This window comes from Physella acuta, unplaced genomic scaffold (assembly GCF_028476545.2).
Source record: "Physella acuta isolate Inbredline_101_S28 unplaced genomic scaffold, ASM2847654v3 ptg000591l, whole genome shotgun sequence".
Lineage (NCBI taxonomy): Eukaryota > Metazoa > Mollusca > Gastropoda > Physidae > Physella > Physella acuta.
In genome coordinates, this window is record NW_026732110.1 from 414,024 (window position 1) to 431,959 (window position 17,936).

Consider the following 17,936-nt stretch of genomic DNA (forward strand, 5'->3'; position numbering starts at 1 on the left):
TTAATTACCGAGTATTGCAGACTAATATTTTTATGAGTTTTAAAAATAAATTAAAATAATTAATACTAATAGTTTCGCTGTCTGTGTATTTATCTATCTATCTGACAAGAACGCTCTGTCTGACAAGAACGCTCTAGAGAAAACATAAGCAAAAATTCTATCTGACAAGAACGCTATAGAGAAAACACAAGAAAATTAAAAACTTGCACAGTGAAACGAAAACAAAGTATGACGTCGTATAGTAGAAAATAATATCAAGCCGGAGAGTGCACACAGTAATATGACGTCATTGATTCTCGAGTAAACATTGAATAAAAAGGCAATTTTGTCTAATCTAAGTGGTTTGCGTGAAGAGTTTCTTTCATACAATTCTTCGGGTAGGGGCGAAGCCCCAACCCCGCGTAAGAACGTCTGAGCCCCCCCCCCCCCTCCCCAACTCAAAAGAAATTTCCTCATCGATACTCTATAATAAAATTACCGCCTAATTAATGTGTCTAATCTAAAAAGTGGTTTTCTTGCAATTTCTTTAATGCAATTCTTAGCGTAGTGGCTAAGCGCGACACCAGTGTTTCTTTCAGACTTTTTCCTCCACGGAGAGGGGTGGGGGTACTTGAAATTTTCGGGGGCGGGGGTAGAATTTTCGGGGAGGGGGCGGACACTGGAAAAAGTATATAATTATATTTCGTTGAATGGGACGGTAGACATGTTTTTGGGGGGTGGGGGTGGGGGTGGGGGGGTGGGGGGAGGGTGGGAGGGGGGAGGGTGTGGGTGGGGGGTGGTGTGTGGGGGGGGTGGGGGTGGGGGGGGTTGGTTTTAATTTAGAGAAAAGAGACAGCACTATCAGCCTAGCGCCCGTTGTATCCTTCCTCAACGGGCCATTTTTCTCGTTATTAATATTTGTGCATGGAGCTGAAGAGCCGCATCTTGACATCAAAAGAGCCGCATGCGGCTCGCGAGCCGCAGGTTGCCGACCCCTGGTTTAGGTTATTTATATCGGTATCGATACCCCAGTAATCACAGACCTGTTATTGACAGAGCCAGCTCCTGATTTAATGACGTACACAGAAGAAACGATGACGTCAGCTAGAATAATGTAATCAGTGAACCGTGTCTATCAGCCTGGGGGCAATTCTCTCTCAGTGTGTCTGCGGGGGGGGGGGGCGTGTGTGGTTCGGGTCGATGTGACGACTACAGCAAGTCTGATACTTGAGTCGCCATTCAGTTTTAAATCCATCCCCAGCATTTATTGGAGCTCTGGCCCTATGTGACAGTGACAATATGTCAGTGACACCGTCAGTGGCGTCTGTCAGTGACACCTTCAGTGGCGTCTGTCAGTGACACCATCACGTGTTTTAACTCAATTGATTTGATTTTACCGAAACATAGTTAAAACGTGTATAATAACAATTTTTTTATATATGTGTGACCTTAAGTAGAGTGCTAGACTCCTAACCCGAAAGTCTCAAGTTCGAATCCGGTAAATATAAGGTACCTGAATTCACCCATTTCGGATGGGTACCTAACTCACGTTAGGGAAAGTAAAAGCGGCTGGACATAGTGCTGACCACACTATCTCTTCATACTTGAAAAAAGTGAACTACTTGACTTGCCCAATGGACCTTTCGGTTCGAAAACGGAACTTTATTAGATGCAACGTAAAGAAAGAAAAATAAAATGATTTTCTTTAAGTTTATAATAATCATCGACTATATATACAAGTGTAAAGCAAAGCATGGGTCTCTATATTGACCAAAAACTATGATTAAAACCGGTTTTCTCTGAAGATATTTGTGGTGCATTATTAAATATTTTAAGAAATTCATTTTTTTTCATTCTTTTTAGTGCAAACATGAAAAAGCCTTTATTAAAAATTTGTATTAAAAATTGTATGAAATAATTTTTCTTTAACTGGAGCATGAAAAATGTTGGAACATGAAGATAAAGAAATGTTGATTAAAACTTGTCGAAAATAGTGCAGAAAATATGTTGTTTTTGTTGATCTTCCAGCTGCCAAGTTTGTGCGGTCAACACTGAGGACAGACGTCCTTGAACTCTGTCAAAATGTATTTACATAGAGAGACCGCGATCTGATGTAAATGCTACGTAATCTACAAGGGGAGTGACTCTACTCAGATTACAGGAACTGTTGCTGCTTATTTCCCTTTAAAAGTGGGAGTATAATCCGGCAGCGGCATATTTTGATGACGTCATTCTCTCCTGAGAGTTTAGCTGTATGTTAGGTCACGTGATTCTCTCCTGTGTGATGTACTAGTGAGGTCAGTTGTATGTTTGATCACGTGATTCTCTCCTGTGTGATGTACTAGTGAGGTCAGTTGTATGTTAGGTCACGTGATTCTCTCCTGTGTGATATACTAGTAAGGTCACGTGACTCTGTATGCTTGCTGAGGTCTAAGCTTTGAAAATAAAAATAAAAGTTTATTGTGGCTAAAATAACATTTAGTTGTGGGAATAGGCCGGAAAGTCACGTGTTATTTACTTCAATAATCAGCTTTGTTTTTGAAATCAAAGGACTTCCTTAATTAAACTAATGTGTATTGAATCGACGCGCAAATAATAATAAACTTCATATTAAAACATTTTGATGTATTATTTATTTCAAATTAGAAGTGCTATTACTTCAGTAGTTGTTTGGGGGGGGGGGGGGGGTGCAAACTTGACCTACAGTACGCCGTCTTCTGTTGGATGTATACTTTATTGTTAACCATTTCGCTTTGTGAAATAAAAAACGCACACAATCAATTAGACTGATTTCATATGTGGATGTTTTGATTGTAGGACAACACACAACAACGGCAATCAGACTGATTTTGTGTCTGAATAGTTTGACTTACACGAGAACCAATCAGACCGAAATAATTTGTGTAATTAATTTGATCAATCATCATCAACCACTTGGTTTTATACCGACAGTAACGAGCGTCCCTTCAACACATACAAAGTAGACCTACATTCCCTTTCGTACACATTCGATGCGGTACATTTACTGTGCGGTACACATTTCGATGCGGTACATTTCCTTTGGTACACATTCGATGCGGTACATTCCCTTTGGTACACATTCGATGCGGTACATTAACTTTATTATTTACTTAGGACAAAAACTGTGGACAAAGTTGGCGAAAATCTTGCACTAATTGGATTGTCTGAGTGAATGAATGTCTGGGTTTAAACAAAAAACTTCCTGAAACTTGAAGGCTGATTTCATTAAACCAAGAATAACGAAATATAAGGAAGGCATTTTTTGTTCTCATGTTGGGACACCTGCACTGCTTGGGTCAGGATCGTTTCCCTTGTCTGTGTTGTACAGCATGGAACAGGATTGTTTCCCTTGTCTGTGTTGGGAACAGGATTGTTTCTCTTGTCTGTGGTGTACAGCATGGAACAGGATCGTTTCCCTTGTCTGTGGTGTACAGCATGGAACAGGATCGTTTCCCTTGTCTGTGTTGTACAGCATGGAACAGGATTATTTCCCTTGTCTGTGTTGTACAGCATGGAACAGGATCGTTTCTCTTGTCTGTGTTGTACAGCATGGAACAGGATTGTTTCCCTTGTCTGTGGTGTACAGCATGGAGCAGGATCGTTTCCCTTGTCTGTGTTGTACAGCATGGAACAGGATCGTTTCTCTTGTCTGTGTTGTACAGCATGGAACAGGATTATTTCCCTTGTCTGTGTTGTACATCATGGAACAGGATTGTTTCCCTTGCCTGTGTTGGGAACAGGATTGTTTCCCTTGTCTGTGTTGGGAACAGGATTGTTTCTCTTGTCTGTGTTGTACAGCATGGAACAGGATTATTTCCCCTGTCTGTGTTGTACAGCATGGAACAGGATTATTTCCCTTGCCTGTGTTGTACAGCATGGAACAGGATTGTTTCCCTTGTCTGTGTTGGGAACAGTATTGTTTCCCTTGCCTGTTTTGTACAGCATGGAACAGGATTATTTCGCTTGCCTGTGGTGTACAGCTGACTAACTGGGGGCTGAAATTCCGGCTCACGATCTTAATTAAAGAGTTGGATTACCTCCCTCGATAGTTCAAGGTAGATAATTCAGCTGAAAGTAATGTTTTAGGATTTAATTAACAGACGGTCGTATTGTTACTGTCCCCTTGCAACTCAACAGATTCCTGTTTAATGTAAGGGGCGGTTTTTTAATCGTTTTTGTTTATTTTTGGGTAGAATCGTAGCGGTATTGGATTTTGTATCTTTATATCTTAGTCAGCACATTTTCAGTTTGAGTTTAGCAGTATAAAACACTTTTAAGTTCAACAAAAGATGTGAGTGGGAGTCTAAGGTCACCTACACCTCCCCACCCCCCTCCCCGACACCCACACCCACACCTAAAATAGAAGAGACGGTACATGTGACACTATGACCAGCAAGCCATTACTGAGCCGCCATATTTTCTACTCACAGCTGGGAGTCTAAGGTCACCTACACCCACACTACACACACCCACACCCCACACACACCCACACCACACGAGATATGGTGCAGGTGACACTATGACCAGCAAGCCATTACTGAGCCGCCATGTTTTCTACTGACAGCTTGTGTTGATTATAGTACTTCGTTATAAAAGCTTGTAAAAAGTAACGAATTTTTCTCCTTCGTTAAAAGTAAAGAATTGTTCTACTTTGTTAAAGTAACGAATTTTTCTTCTTCGTTAAAAGTAAAGAATTTGTCTACTTCGTTAAAAGTAAAGAATTTGTCTCCTTGGTTAAAAGCAAATAATTTTTCTTAGTTGAAACAAGAGAAAGTCAATTTTCTATAGTTAAATTAATGAAAGTTGATAACTTATTCAACATAAAGTAGGAATGATCTGATAACTCATTAGCATATACTAGAAGCTATCAGTATATCACAGAAGCTTTAAGCATATGCTAGAAGCTAAAGCTGTGAGTTCATTCAACAATCCAAAGTCGGGTCGGTAACGCTCATGGTTGCTGAACCCAAAGGTCCCTAGTTCGAGCCCCCGGCAGATGAGGCTTGATAGCTGGTGACAGCCACTCATCTATGATGTCAAAACTCCAAAGTTTAAAAAACTGCTGCCTTGTAGTTTGTTCTTGGTTGGATAAAGGTTATTTGAAACAAACCCAAAAAGAAAAGCTGGCTGAAATCGAAGTCAAAAGCCCGTATGGCGCCGAACAAGTTGACACGTAATACTTAATTGTGTAGGGGGAATCTCTTCCAACATTACAATTAAGATAAAGAAGATGATGAGTAAACATGCTGACACGTAATACTTAATTGTGTTGGAGGAAATCTCTGCCAACATATAAAGATGATGAGTAAACATGTGTAGAGAGACAACAATTGTACTGTGTGACTGCCTCATCAGAAGATACTTGGGTGCCAAAACGTGCGTTCGATTTAAGAGGTACATGTTCGATATTTTATCTTTGTTATTTACGGCAAGTTTGAATAATATTATGTTATATGTAGAAAGTGCGAGTTAACCCCCCCCCCCTTGATCCTTCTATGCACGTGACCAGAGTTTCTTGAAACTGCCAACAGTCTTAAATAAACATTCATTGTGACAGTTAACACCGTGTTGTGTAATTAACCTAATTAACGGTTAAATCGTCTTGTTGCTGTTTCTGATGGAATTTTTAATTTGAGTTCACACTTAACTAATTAAAACTTTCAATTTAGACACAGCAGTTCAACATTTTTAACTTTATATTGAGCGACAAAGTGAAGTAAAGTGCCTATCGGTCTCTCCATCAGCAATAGAGGATGTACGCAACGTGCTTATAAACTATCATAATCCGTCGAAGCTAGATATCTATATTTAGAATTTTCAAACGGCAGTGTACATTTTTAAGAATATTTAAGAGACCTATGTTTTACCTCCTATATTTGTTATTTTCTACGACTTGTTTCACACACTGCCTGATAGAATCGATAGTGTGGCAGCTCTCTGCTCGCTGGTAGAGTTGACGGATACGAAACCTGTCATGTTTGTTCATGTTTTTTTTAGTAGTTAGTGCAAGTGGCAGTAGTATTATAATTTGTAACGAATTATATGGGTGGGTGAGTGGGTGGGTGTGTGGGTGTGTGGGTGGGTGAGTGAGTGGGTGGGTGGGTGAGTGAGTGGGTGGGTGGGTGGGTGAGTGAGTGGGTGGGTGGGTGGGTGAGTGATTGAGTGGGTGGGTGGGTGAGTGATTGAGTGAGTGGGTGGGTGGGTGAGTGATTGAGTGAGTGGGTGGGTGGGTGGGTGGGTGAGTGGGTGGGTGGGTGGGTGGGTGAGTGGGTGGGTGGGTGGGTGGGTGAGTGGGTGGGTGGGTGAGTGATTGAGTGAGTGGGTGGGTGGGTGGGTGGGTGAGTGGGTGGGTGGGTGGGTGGGTGAGTGGGTGGGTGGGTGAGTGGGTGGGTGGGTGAGTGGGTGGGTGGGTGGGTGAGTGATTGAGTGAGTGGGTGGGTGAGTGATTGAGTGGGTGGGTGGGTGAGTGATTGAGTGAGTGGGTGGGTGGGTGAGTGATTGAGTGAGTGGGTGGGTGGGTGGGTGGGTGAGTGGGTGGATGGGTGGGTGGGTGAGTGGGTGGGTGGGTGGGTGAGTGATTGAGTGAGTGGGTGGGTGGGTGAGTGATTGAGTGAGTGGGTGGGTGGGTGGGTGGGTGAGTGGGTGGATGGGTGGGTGGGTGAGTGGGTGGGTGGGTGGGTGGGTGGGTGGGTGGGTGGGTGAGTGGGTGGGTGGGTGGGTGAGTGATTGAGTGGGTGGGTGGGTGAGTGATTGAGTGAGTGGGTGGGTGGGTGGGTGGGTGAGTGATTGAGTGAGTGGGTGGGTGGGTGGGTGGGTGAGTGATTGAGTGAGTGGGTGGGTGGGTGGGTGGGTGAGTGGGTGGGTGGGTGGGTGGGTGAGTGGGTGGGTGGGTGGGTGGGTGGGTGGGTGGGTGAGTGATTGAGTGGGTGCTTATATCTCAAAACTAGAACTGTAATCCAAGATTCTACATGAGCAACTCATTTTCAACTGCAATACATTATAAATTATACCTTAAACGTAATTTCAACCAATGAAACAACAGGAATACATACGCTGCTGTTTTTAAAAGCCAAAATAAAAATCAACTTTTAAAAGCAGTAAAATCAAGCGAATAAACTTTTCTTTCTCTCTTCACAACTTTTACAGCATTTTTCGCTCTAATGTGCAGAGATTAATTCATAAATATCCTCCCACCATATTTTCATACATCAAGATATATTTTCCTTTTAAATTAAAAAAAAAAAATATTACATGGACGACCAAAGCTTTTAGTAAAGAAAGAGTTGTTTTTATTTTCTAATTTTAGTGCCTTTAAAAGCTTACAATCGTTCAAGTTTTATCTTTCTTGTTTTTCTTCGATAGCGTTTGACGTGTACGCACTCCATTGTTTGGTTCCCAGAATATTTGACTTGCTGGGTTCCCTGTCACACATCAAGACAACAAGTTCCTCGAGATACGTCACGTGGTAAGTTCCCTGCCACACGTCACGTGGTAAGTTCCCTGCCATACATCACGTGGTAAGTTCCCTGTCTCACGTCACGTGGTTCCTGCCACACGTCACGTGGTAAGAACCAGGTAACATCTGACTTTGTGTATATTTGACTCAATCAAGTTAACTTCATCACGTATAGACAATGATGTATAACAAGTTAATTTACCGTCACGTATAAACAAAATGTAAAACAAAAGTTAGTTCACCAAGTTTAATTTAAATCATATAATTGTATCACCAGTAAGTTCATTACATACTTATGTATGTGCAAACGTCGATCTGTATATACTTATACATATATGAAAACATATAATAATTCCGTTTACACGTGCATATGAACGTACACACACGCACATATAATCAGAGTGCTATACACAGTATTACATATCAAGAGTCGTCAATGAAGTTTGCAACGAAGTGTTTGTTTAGTAACAGTCTGTCATGTTCAGTAGTGGTGACGCAAACAAGACAAACACATACATTCTAGGCTAATTAATTAGTCTCTACCGATTAGAACAGACGTTCATGGCATATATTCTTGTTTTAATGAAGGTAAAACGTAAACAATGTCATCACAAGCTTGAAACAATGAGTCAACTTTGTGGGTAGAAACAGCGAGTGGTTGATTCGATGAAGCTGTAAGTTAGTTATACAGTCTACTACAAGATGTGGGCAGTCATTCCGTTTTTTAGGTGAACATTGTACTATAGTAATCAGCAAAGTTAAGAATGTTAATTAATTTGTGCATTAAATGAATGTTAGTAATAACAACAACAGATATATTACCGTAATTAATTAGATAAAAATACATTATCACACAACATCAATTCAACTCATAATGTAAGCTAAGGCATAAACTTTTGCTTATTTTACATGTATATACATACATAATAAATATACATATATATAAATACAGATCATTTTTAAATATAATTACAAATATATACATATACACATACTTATATATAAGCATATAAATGTATATATACATATATACACATTTGTATTTATACATATAAATAGGTCTACATACAAACATACATACATATACATCAATAAATATAGATATACATATATATATATGTATATTTATTTATTTATACTTACGTATATATATATATATATATATATATATATATATATATATATATATATATATATATATATATATATATATATATATATCTTCATATGTCTGTCCTGTACGATCTGGTATATTTTTACTGTAATTGAATCAGAAAGATAAGATCTAGACTAAAACACTATTTCTATTGAAGCTGGACATTGTAGTAGACATAACGAAAGTCAAGTTAGTGACCAACAAGTTGAACAATGCCAAGTAGAACTGAACAATATCAAGTTAGAAATGAACGATGAAAAAATGATAGCAAACGAGTTATAATTCAATAATGTCAAGTTATGTTTTGAAATTGTCAATTTTCAGAAGAAAACATGTGTAGCTATAATGAAACATCAAAAAATATAGATCGCTATACATTTGATTATGATTGGCTTATTATACTGCGGCAAAGATGTGATTTGAAACATTACAATAATGTGGTTTTATTTTAAACTGTGGTTTTACATGGACATAACAAAAATCTGAGCAAATATTGGCTTTCATTGAGCTTTCTATAACAGTATCTTGTTGAGTTAATTAATGAAACAGTGTCACGTTGTTAATTAATTAAACCTACAACAACATCTTGTTAAGTTAATTAATTAAACCAATAAAAGTATCTTGTTGAGCTCCTTACAACTATGACCATTTGAGGTCCCGAATCCCGTTGTAGTACAATGCTGGTTTTCCAGGATCTACTTTATGTAACGTCATTTTCCTAGAATCTACATGTATGTAACGTCATTTTCCTAGAATCTACACTGTTGCAAGGAATGTTGCTTTTTTAAGCCTGTAACATCCTTATGTTTTTTACACTGTGCAACATATCCAACACAGCTGATAGTTCATACGGTAGGGTTGCTACTCTTTTAAAGCGAGGCTCCTTCAATCGATAACGAGGCTCCTTCCATCGATAACGAGGCTGCTCACATTGACATGGAGGCTCTCACCATTTGATACGTGTAGCGTAGATGACCAACCACGTGACAACCGTAGCTGTAACCAACGTCCACGAGTACTAAATGAATCCAAGTCCCCAGTGACAGCCCAGTCTTTGCCTTACTAGTCTGCCGTCTAGCTGTCTTATGGTGCTGGGGCCATACCACAGGCAGTAGAGCAACCTCCAAACCTACCACAGGCAGTAGAGCAACCTCCAAACCTACCACAGGCAGTAGAGCAACCTCCTCCAAACCTACCACAGGCAGTAGAGCAACCTCCAAACCTACCACAGGCAGTAGAGCAACCTTCTCCAAACCTACCACAGGCAGTAGAGCAACCTCCAAACCTACCACAGGCAGTAGAGCAACCTTCTCCAAACCTACCACAGACAGTAGAGCAACCTCCTCCAAACCTACCACAGGCAGTAGAGCAACCTTCTCCAAACCTACCTCAGGCAATAGAGCAACCTCCTCCAAACCTACCACAGGCAATAGAGCAACCTTCTCCAAACCTACCACAGGCAATAGAGCAACCTTCTCCAAACCTACCACAGGCAGTAGAGCAACCTTCTCCAAACCTACCACATGAAATAGAGCAACCTTCTCCAAACCTACCACAGGAAATAGAGCAACCTTCTCCAAACCTACCACAGGCAGTAGAGCAACCTCCTCCAAACCTACCACAGGCAAAAGCGCAACCTTCTTCAAACCTTTCTAATGGCACTCACATTCAAATGACACCTCTGGCAGAATGAAATACTATTCTGTCAGCAGGAAATGACAGTTCTGTCAGCAATAAATGACAGTTCTGTCAGCAATAAATGACATTTCTATCAGTTCACATTAAAACCACACCAGACACAAAAATCCCAACCAGAAGGTTGATGTAATGCTGTTCACAATTTCCTTGAGTGGCGGACCTATGGGGATATGACGTCATATCCGCTGGGCATTTGACCCGTCTCATCCCCATGTCGTGCTTGCAAATTTTAAAATCTTGTCATTAAATGACATAAGCGTGCGTGTTTTTATTGAGATGACAACTCGAGGTGACATCACAAGATGGTGGCACTATAGGGTGACATCACAAAGTGACATCACAAAGTGACATCACAAAATTATAAAATCTTGTTGCAGGTTTGTTTACTGGTAATTGACATCAGTGACAAGTGTCACTTGACAGTACGTGTCAGTGACACCTGTCTGTTGACAGTACGTGTCAGTGACACCTGTCTGTTGACAGTACGTGTCAGTGACACCTGTCTGTTGACAGTACGTGTCAGTGACACCTGTCTGTTGACAGTACGTGTCAGTGTCAGGTGTGAAGTTGAAATATTTACATCCCTCCCATCCATTAAGTCACGTCTGAAGCCTGAAACAGTCGAGAGAATGGACGAACATCCGGGCCGATGTGTTGAGTATCATGGGTCTATGGACGCCGTGGTTTCCACAATTTCTGATTTTGTTTTCCTGACTCGTTATAGAACTGATGAGTGAAAGAACACTCGTTACATGACTGATGACTGTAAGAACACTCGTTACATGACTGATGACTGTAAGAACACTCGTTACATGACTGATGACTGTAAGAACACTCGTTACATGACTGATGACTGTAAGAACACTCGTTACATGACTGATGACTGTAAGAACACTCGTTACATGACTGATGACTGTAAGAACACTCGTTACATGACTGATGACTGTAAGAACACTCGCTAGAACACTAGAATGACTGTAAAACATGGCCAATTTCAAACACATATTTTTGTCATTTAACAAAAACGTGTATATTTTGTCAGTTTTTAACATGAGGTTTTATTAGGCTTTCAAACAACTGTTCTTGATAATTCTGAAAACAACAGCTGTGTCGGTTTTAATCCGCTGGTATAGCCAGTTTTTATAATTAAGTTTTCGTCTAGTTTGTGCTGGTCTATATGATTAGTCTTCAATTTTTAGACAGTTTGAAATGGTCTCACGATAGCACCGACTTTTCACAACGCTGTTTGTGCTGGTCTCTAGTGTGTGCAGGTCTCACGACAGCACCGACGCCTCACACCACCTGATAGTGGGCTGCAGCAGGATGTACTCCTTGTCCTTGGGGCTGATGTCGTCCACTGAGCCGAAGGTCCGGCGCATCTGTTCCTGTGGGGCGGGCCGGTTCCTCTTGCTGCTGCTGTAGTACACCTTCCACCCCCCGCCGTTGCTGGCCCGACCCCTGACCTGACCTGACCCGATGGGTGACTTATCCAACGTGTCGTAATCTTTCACCTGGTGGGCGGGACCAAAGCCGTGTCGCGATGACCCGTTCTGTTTCCGTTTATCTTTCTTCTCATGATTCCGGGAAATCCCATACGCGTTCCGGGATTTCCCGTAACTTCGGTCATTCCCGTTGTCGTCGCTGTCTCCAGCTTTGGTTTTCCCGTTGACGTGGTGGGGCTTGACGGACAGGACCCGGCAGTGCTCGGCCTCACCCTCGTGACTGTCGCCGTTGATCTCACTGCTCAAACAGCTGCTCCTCCGGCGTTCCGACTTCAGGGTGACCATCACCTCGCCCCCCTCCCCTCCCATGTAGGACTGGGAGGCGCGGCGGATGGAGTGGGTGTGGGTGAAGGTGGTGTGGTTGCTGCCCCTGTGTCGCCGCCTGAGACAGCGGCAGAGCTCGAGGATCTGCTGGCGGAACTTGTTGCCTGTGGCGCAGTAGAGGAAGAAGTTGATGGAATGGTTGGCGTACATCAGCAGTTCGGCTATAGCCCGGGCCACGTTCAGCTTGGCGCGCTGGAATAGACACAGGTGGTTTACAGGTGGGCAATCATTCAACTACAGGACAATCACAGGTAAGTTGGTGGGCAATCATTCAATTACTAGACAATCACAGGTAAGTTGGTGGGCAATCGTTCAACTACAGGACACACAATATACATCTCACAATATACTCCATATAAAATAACATACAACTTACACCTCACCATAAATACCTCACAATATAGGCCACACCTCACAATATACACCTCACAATATACACCTCACAATATACACCTCACAATATACACCTCACAATATACACCTCACAATATACACCTCACAATATACACCTCACAATATACACCTCACAATATACACCTCACAAAATACACCTCACAATATACACCTCACAATATACACCTCACAAAATACACCTCACAATATATACCCCACAATATACACCTCACAAAATACACGTCACAAAATACACCTTACAAAAAACACCTCACAATATACACCTCACCATATACACCTCACAATATGCACATAAAAATATACACCTTACATTATAGGCCACACCTCACAAAATACACCTCACCATATACACCTCACAATATACACCTCACAATATACACCTCACAATATACACCTCACAATATACACCTTACATTATATGCACACCTCACAATATAGGCCACACCTCACAATATACACCTCACAATATACACCTCACAATATACACCTCACAATATACACCTCACAAAATACACCTCACAGTGTAACAAAACCTATCCAGAGAGTTGTACTGGTGCCAGATATCCCTGACTGACTCTACAACTTCCTGTTTACCAAATGGACTCAGGAGAATCAAGTGGATACCATGGATGTGTCTTGAATGTGTCTTTGATTACAAGACAGTTGTAAGGGTTTCGTTTGGTTACCGGAGTTTATAAGACTGAGATAATAAAATGAATCAGTTCACATTTAACCAAACTAGCTAGCCTTATTCTTGTCACATTTAGCCAAACTAGCCGCCCCTATTTTTATCACATTTAGCCAAACTAGCTGTCCTTATTCTTGTCACATTTAGCCAAACTAGCTGTCCCTATTTTTGTCACATTTAGCCAAACTAGCTGTCCTTATTCTTGTCACATTTAGCCAAACTAGCTGCCCCTATTCTTGTCACATTTAGCCAAACTAGCTGTCTCTATTCGTGTCAAATTTAGCCAAACTAGCTGTCTCTATTCGTGTCAAATTTAGCCAAACTAGCTGTCTCTATTCGTGTCAAATTTAGCCAAACTAGCTGTCTCTATTCGTGTCAAATTTAGCCAAACTAGCTGTCTCTATTCGTGTCAAATTTAGCCAAACTAGTTGTCTCTATTCGTGTCAAATTTAGCCAAACTAGCTGTCCGTATTCTTGTCACATTTAGCCAAACTGCCCCCCCCCCCCCCTCGTTTTCTCAACCTGCCAGTGCTAGCATGAGTTCACGCCCTTGACATTGTTTTATCGTAAAGCGGTAGTTACCTGCCCCTGGGAATGGTTTAGCTAGACACGGGAGTTGTTTGCCCTTCGGGTTATTTAATTCTCGAATCGATCACGGAATTGTGGCCAGAGAATCTAAAAAAAGACGTGTGGTTAACCACATAAAAGTTGCCAACAAAAGCTGTTAAAGACGTATAGTTGACCACTAAAAAGTTGCCAACAAAAGCTGTTAAAGACGTGTGGTTAACCACAGAAGTTGCCAACAAAAACTGTTAAAGACGTGTGGTTAACCACAGAAAAGTTGCCAACAAAAGCTGTTAAAGACGTGTGGTTAACCACAGAAAAGCTAACGTCGATGTCAACAAAAACTGTTTTAAAAAACTCACTAAGCTAATGTGGCGGGGCTAACATGAAAATTTTCACCCAGTTTAGGGAGAATAAAAAGCCAACATTAAGTTGTTTGTTCTCATTTTAGATGGTCTCTGACAAGGTAAACACAATTAACGTAATTAACAGTGAGATGTAATTAACAGCTGTTGATTGAAGCGATGTGCGGGATCTGGGTATTTAGTACGTGTATACGCACGCGATTCAACTCTGACCTTCTCATTTATTATCAAAGTTTATGTTGTTGATGCAGACTAACTCATTTATATCCAAACAAAAGTCAAGGTTTTTGAGGGGTGAAACACAAAGAGCACAAAGGTCAAGGGCGATCATGTTTACAAACAGTCTAAATAGTCTTATCAGATGAAACTAGTACTCATGTAAACCAGGCAATAACCGGTACTTACATAGACCGTGCTAACAAAATCTGGCCACTTCCGGTACTTACATAGACCGTGCTATCTGGCCACTTCCGGTACTTACATAGACCGTGCTATCTGGCCACTTCCGGTACTTATATAGACCGTGCTAACAAAAACTGGCCACTTCCGGTACTTACATAGACCGTGCTATCTGGCCACTTCCGGTACTTACATAGACCGTGCTAACAAAATCTGGCCACTTCCGGTACTTACATAGACCTTGCTATCTGGCCACTTCCGGTACTTACATAGACCTTGCTATCTGGCCACTTCCGGTACTTACATAGACCGTGCTATCTGGCCACTTCCGGTACTTACATAGACCGTGTTATCTGGCCACTTCCGGTACTTACATAGACCGTGCTATCCGCCTGGTTCCAGACGTGTGAGAACGAGATGAAGATGTTGTTGGGGAAGGTGAAGACCAGGAAGGTGAAGGACACGGTCAGCAGGAGGATGGTCAGCCGCGGCCCCTCCCCCATGTTGCACCGTCTGTGACCGGTGCACGAGGTGCCCAGGTGGCTGGACGAGTTCTCGTGCTCGGTGCCAGACAACAGGACACGGTTCGACCTGGCCCAGGCCACCTGTAATGTAGGGGATTGTGGGAGTCAGTGGGGGATTGGGGGATTGTGGGAGTCAGTGGGGGATTGTGGGAGTCAGTGGGGGATTGGGGGATTGTGGGGGATTGTGGGAGTCAGTGGGGGATTGTGGGCGTCAGTGGTGGATTGTGGGGGATTGTGGGGGTCAGTGGGGGTCAGTGGGGGGAGTCAGTGGGGGGTTGTGGGAGTCAGTGGGGGATTGTGGGCGTCAGTGGTGGATTGTGGGGGATTGTGGGGGTCAGTGGGGGTCAGTGGGGGAGTCAGTGGGGGGTTGTGGGAGTCAGTGGGGGATTGTGGGAGTCAGTGGGGGATTGGAGGAGTCAATGGGGGATTGTGGGGGTCAGTGGTGGATTGTGGGGGATTGTGGGGGTCAGTGGTGGATTGTGGGGGATTGTGGGGGTCAGTGGGGGTCAGTGGGGGAGTCAGTGGGGGATTGTGGGAGTTTGTGGGGGATTGGGGGGATTGTGGGGGTCAGTGGGGGTCAGTGGGGGAGTCAGTGGGGGGTTGTGGGAGTCAGTGGGGGATTGTGGGAGTCAGTGGGGGATTGGAGGAGTCAATGGGGGATTGTGGGGGTCAGTGGGGGATTGTGGAAGTTAGTGGGGATTGTGGGAGTCAGTGGGGATTGTGGAAGTCAGTGGGGATTGGGGGAGTCAGTGGGGGATTGTGGGGGATTGTGGGAGTCAGTGGTGATTGTGAGAGTTAGTGGTGATTGTGAGAGTTAGTTTGGGATTGTGGGAGTCAGTGGGGGATTGGGGGAGTCAGTGGGGATTGTGGGAGTCAGTGGGGGATTGGGGGAGTCAGTGGGGGATTGGGGGAGTCAGTGGGGGATTGTGGGCATTAGTGGGGGATTGTGGTCAGTGAAAGGTATCTGTATATGGTGTTTTTAAGTAATTGTTTTAGTTGTCTTATAAAATAAGGTATTATAACAATGAGTACTTGTTGCGTTATAAATGAGTAAAAATGACGTCAAACAATACATTTCGATGCATAAGTTAACTAAGCCTACAAGGAGTAGACATAATAAAATATGTTATAAAGTAAAAAATGTATACCATAAAATATGTATCACGTACCTCTTTTATAATAAGTATATTCATGATTGTTATACTAATGAAAGGAAATATACTGTAAACAATAAAGTCGATCATAGACCAAACATGATTGTACATGTATTTATATTCTTCCCCGGGTGAGCAGATTCCTTTAGAGTCCAGCTGTGGGGAGAGGGGTGAGGGATAAACATGGGTATAATAGCATATACATCACAAAAAATGTTGTTATAGTACCACACACAGTTGGTCATAGTACCACACACAAAATGTGGTCATATTAACAAACACAACACAACATGTTGGTTAAACCAAACACTACCACCGTGCAAAATCTAACCCTACAACTGTGCTCACCCCACACTCATTCCCCACACCCACTCACCACCCCACTCACCATCCTACTCACCACCCCACTCAACCCACACACCACACACACCCCACTCACCATCCCTCTCACCACCCCACTAACCACCCCACTCACCACCCCACACATCCCACTCACCACTCCACACACCCCACTCACCACCCCACTCACGACAGCACACACCCCACACACCCCACTCACGACCCCACACACCCCACCCCACACACCCCACTCACCCTGACTGTCCAGAAAGTGTGCGAGTTGAATGCCAGGAACAAGAGGAACAAAGAGAAGATAACCTTCTTGGCCCTCGTCACGTTACACATGGAGCTGGCACGGAAGGGGAAGCAGACAACGATGTACCTGTGTGGGTGGGGGGGGGGGGGGGAGAGGAAACACAAGGTCAATTCAAGGTCATTTCAGGTGTCGGTAGTTTGTACGCAAACAATATTCAGAGGCGGATTTTTAGAAATAATCCACTTATCTCTCCAACGTGACACACTCACCTCTCCGCCGTGACACACTCACCTCTCCGCCGTGACACACTCACCTCTCCACCGTGACACACTCACCTCTCCACCGTGACACACTCACCTCTCCACCGTGACACTCACCTCTCCATCGTGACACACTCACCTCTCCACCGTGACACACTCACCTCTCCACCGTGACACACTCACCTCTCCACCGTGACACTCACCTCTCCACCGTGACACACGCACCTCTCCACCGTGACATACTCACCTTTCCACCGTGACACACTCACCTCTCCACCGTGACACACTCACCTCTCCACCGTGACACACTCACCTCTCCACCTTGACACACTCACCTCTCCACCGTGACACTCACCTCTCCACCGTGACACACTCACCTCTCTACCGTGACAGCGATGATGAGCCAGACCGACAAGTCCGCCACGACGTAGCTGAAGGTCACGATGACCTTACACTGCCAGTCGCCCAGGTCCTGTATGTCTACCTGCAGCAGGTGAAGCAGGAACAGCCGCAGGCCACCGATGTACAGCACGCAGGTGTCGATGATGGCCAGCACGGCTGTGGACACAGGACAGCTCGTGTCAGACACAGGACAGCTCGTGTCAGACACAGGACAGCTCGTGTCAGACACAGGACAGCTCGTGTCAGACACAGGACAGACACAGGACAGCTTGTGTCAGACACAGGACAGACACAGGACAGCTCGTGTCAGACACAGGACAGCTCGTGTCAGACACAGGACAGCTCGTGTCAGACACAGGACAGCTCGTGTCAGACACAGGACAGCTCGTGTCAGACACAGGACAGCTCGTGTCAGACACAGGACAGCTCGTGTCA

At 43.5% G+C, this 17,936-nt stretch overlaps 1 protein-coding gene across 1 annotated transcript in view; it reads right to left on the reverse strand.

The window, feature by feature from the left end:
• Positions 1 to 11,584: 11,584 nt before the first annotated feature.
• The window catches only part of LOC131947281 (thyrotropin-releasing hormone receptor-like), a 31,621-nt gene continuing 25,269 nt past the window's right edge, over positions 11,585 to 17,936 (reverse strand). Inside the window, exons 4-8 of the mRNA XM_059308437.1 lie at positions 17,477 to 17,657; positions 16,839 to 16,965; positions 16,260 to 16,400; positions 14,941 to 15,171; positions 11,585 to 12,328 (exon numbers count right to left, since the gene is read on the reverse strand). Of these exons, the coding sequence (XP_059164420.1) occupies positions 11,585 to 12,328; positions 14,941 to 15,171; positions 16,260 to 16,400; positions 16,839 to 16,965; positions 17,477 to 17,657 (1,424 nt within the window). The remainder of the gene's footprint in view (positions 12,329 to 14,940; positions 15,172 to 16,259; positions 16,401 to 16,838; positions 16,966 to 17,476; positions 17,658 to 17,936) is intronic.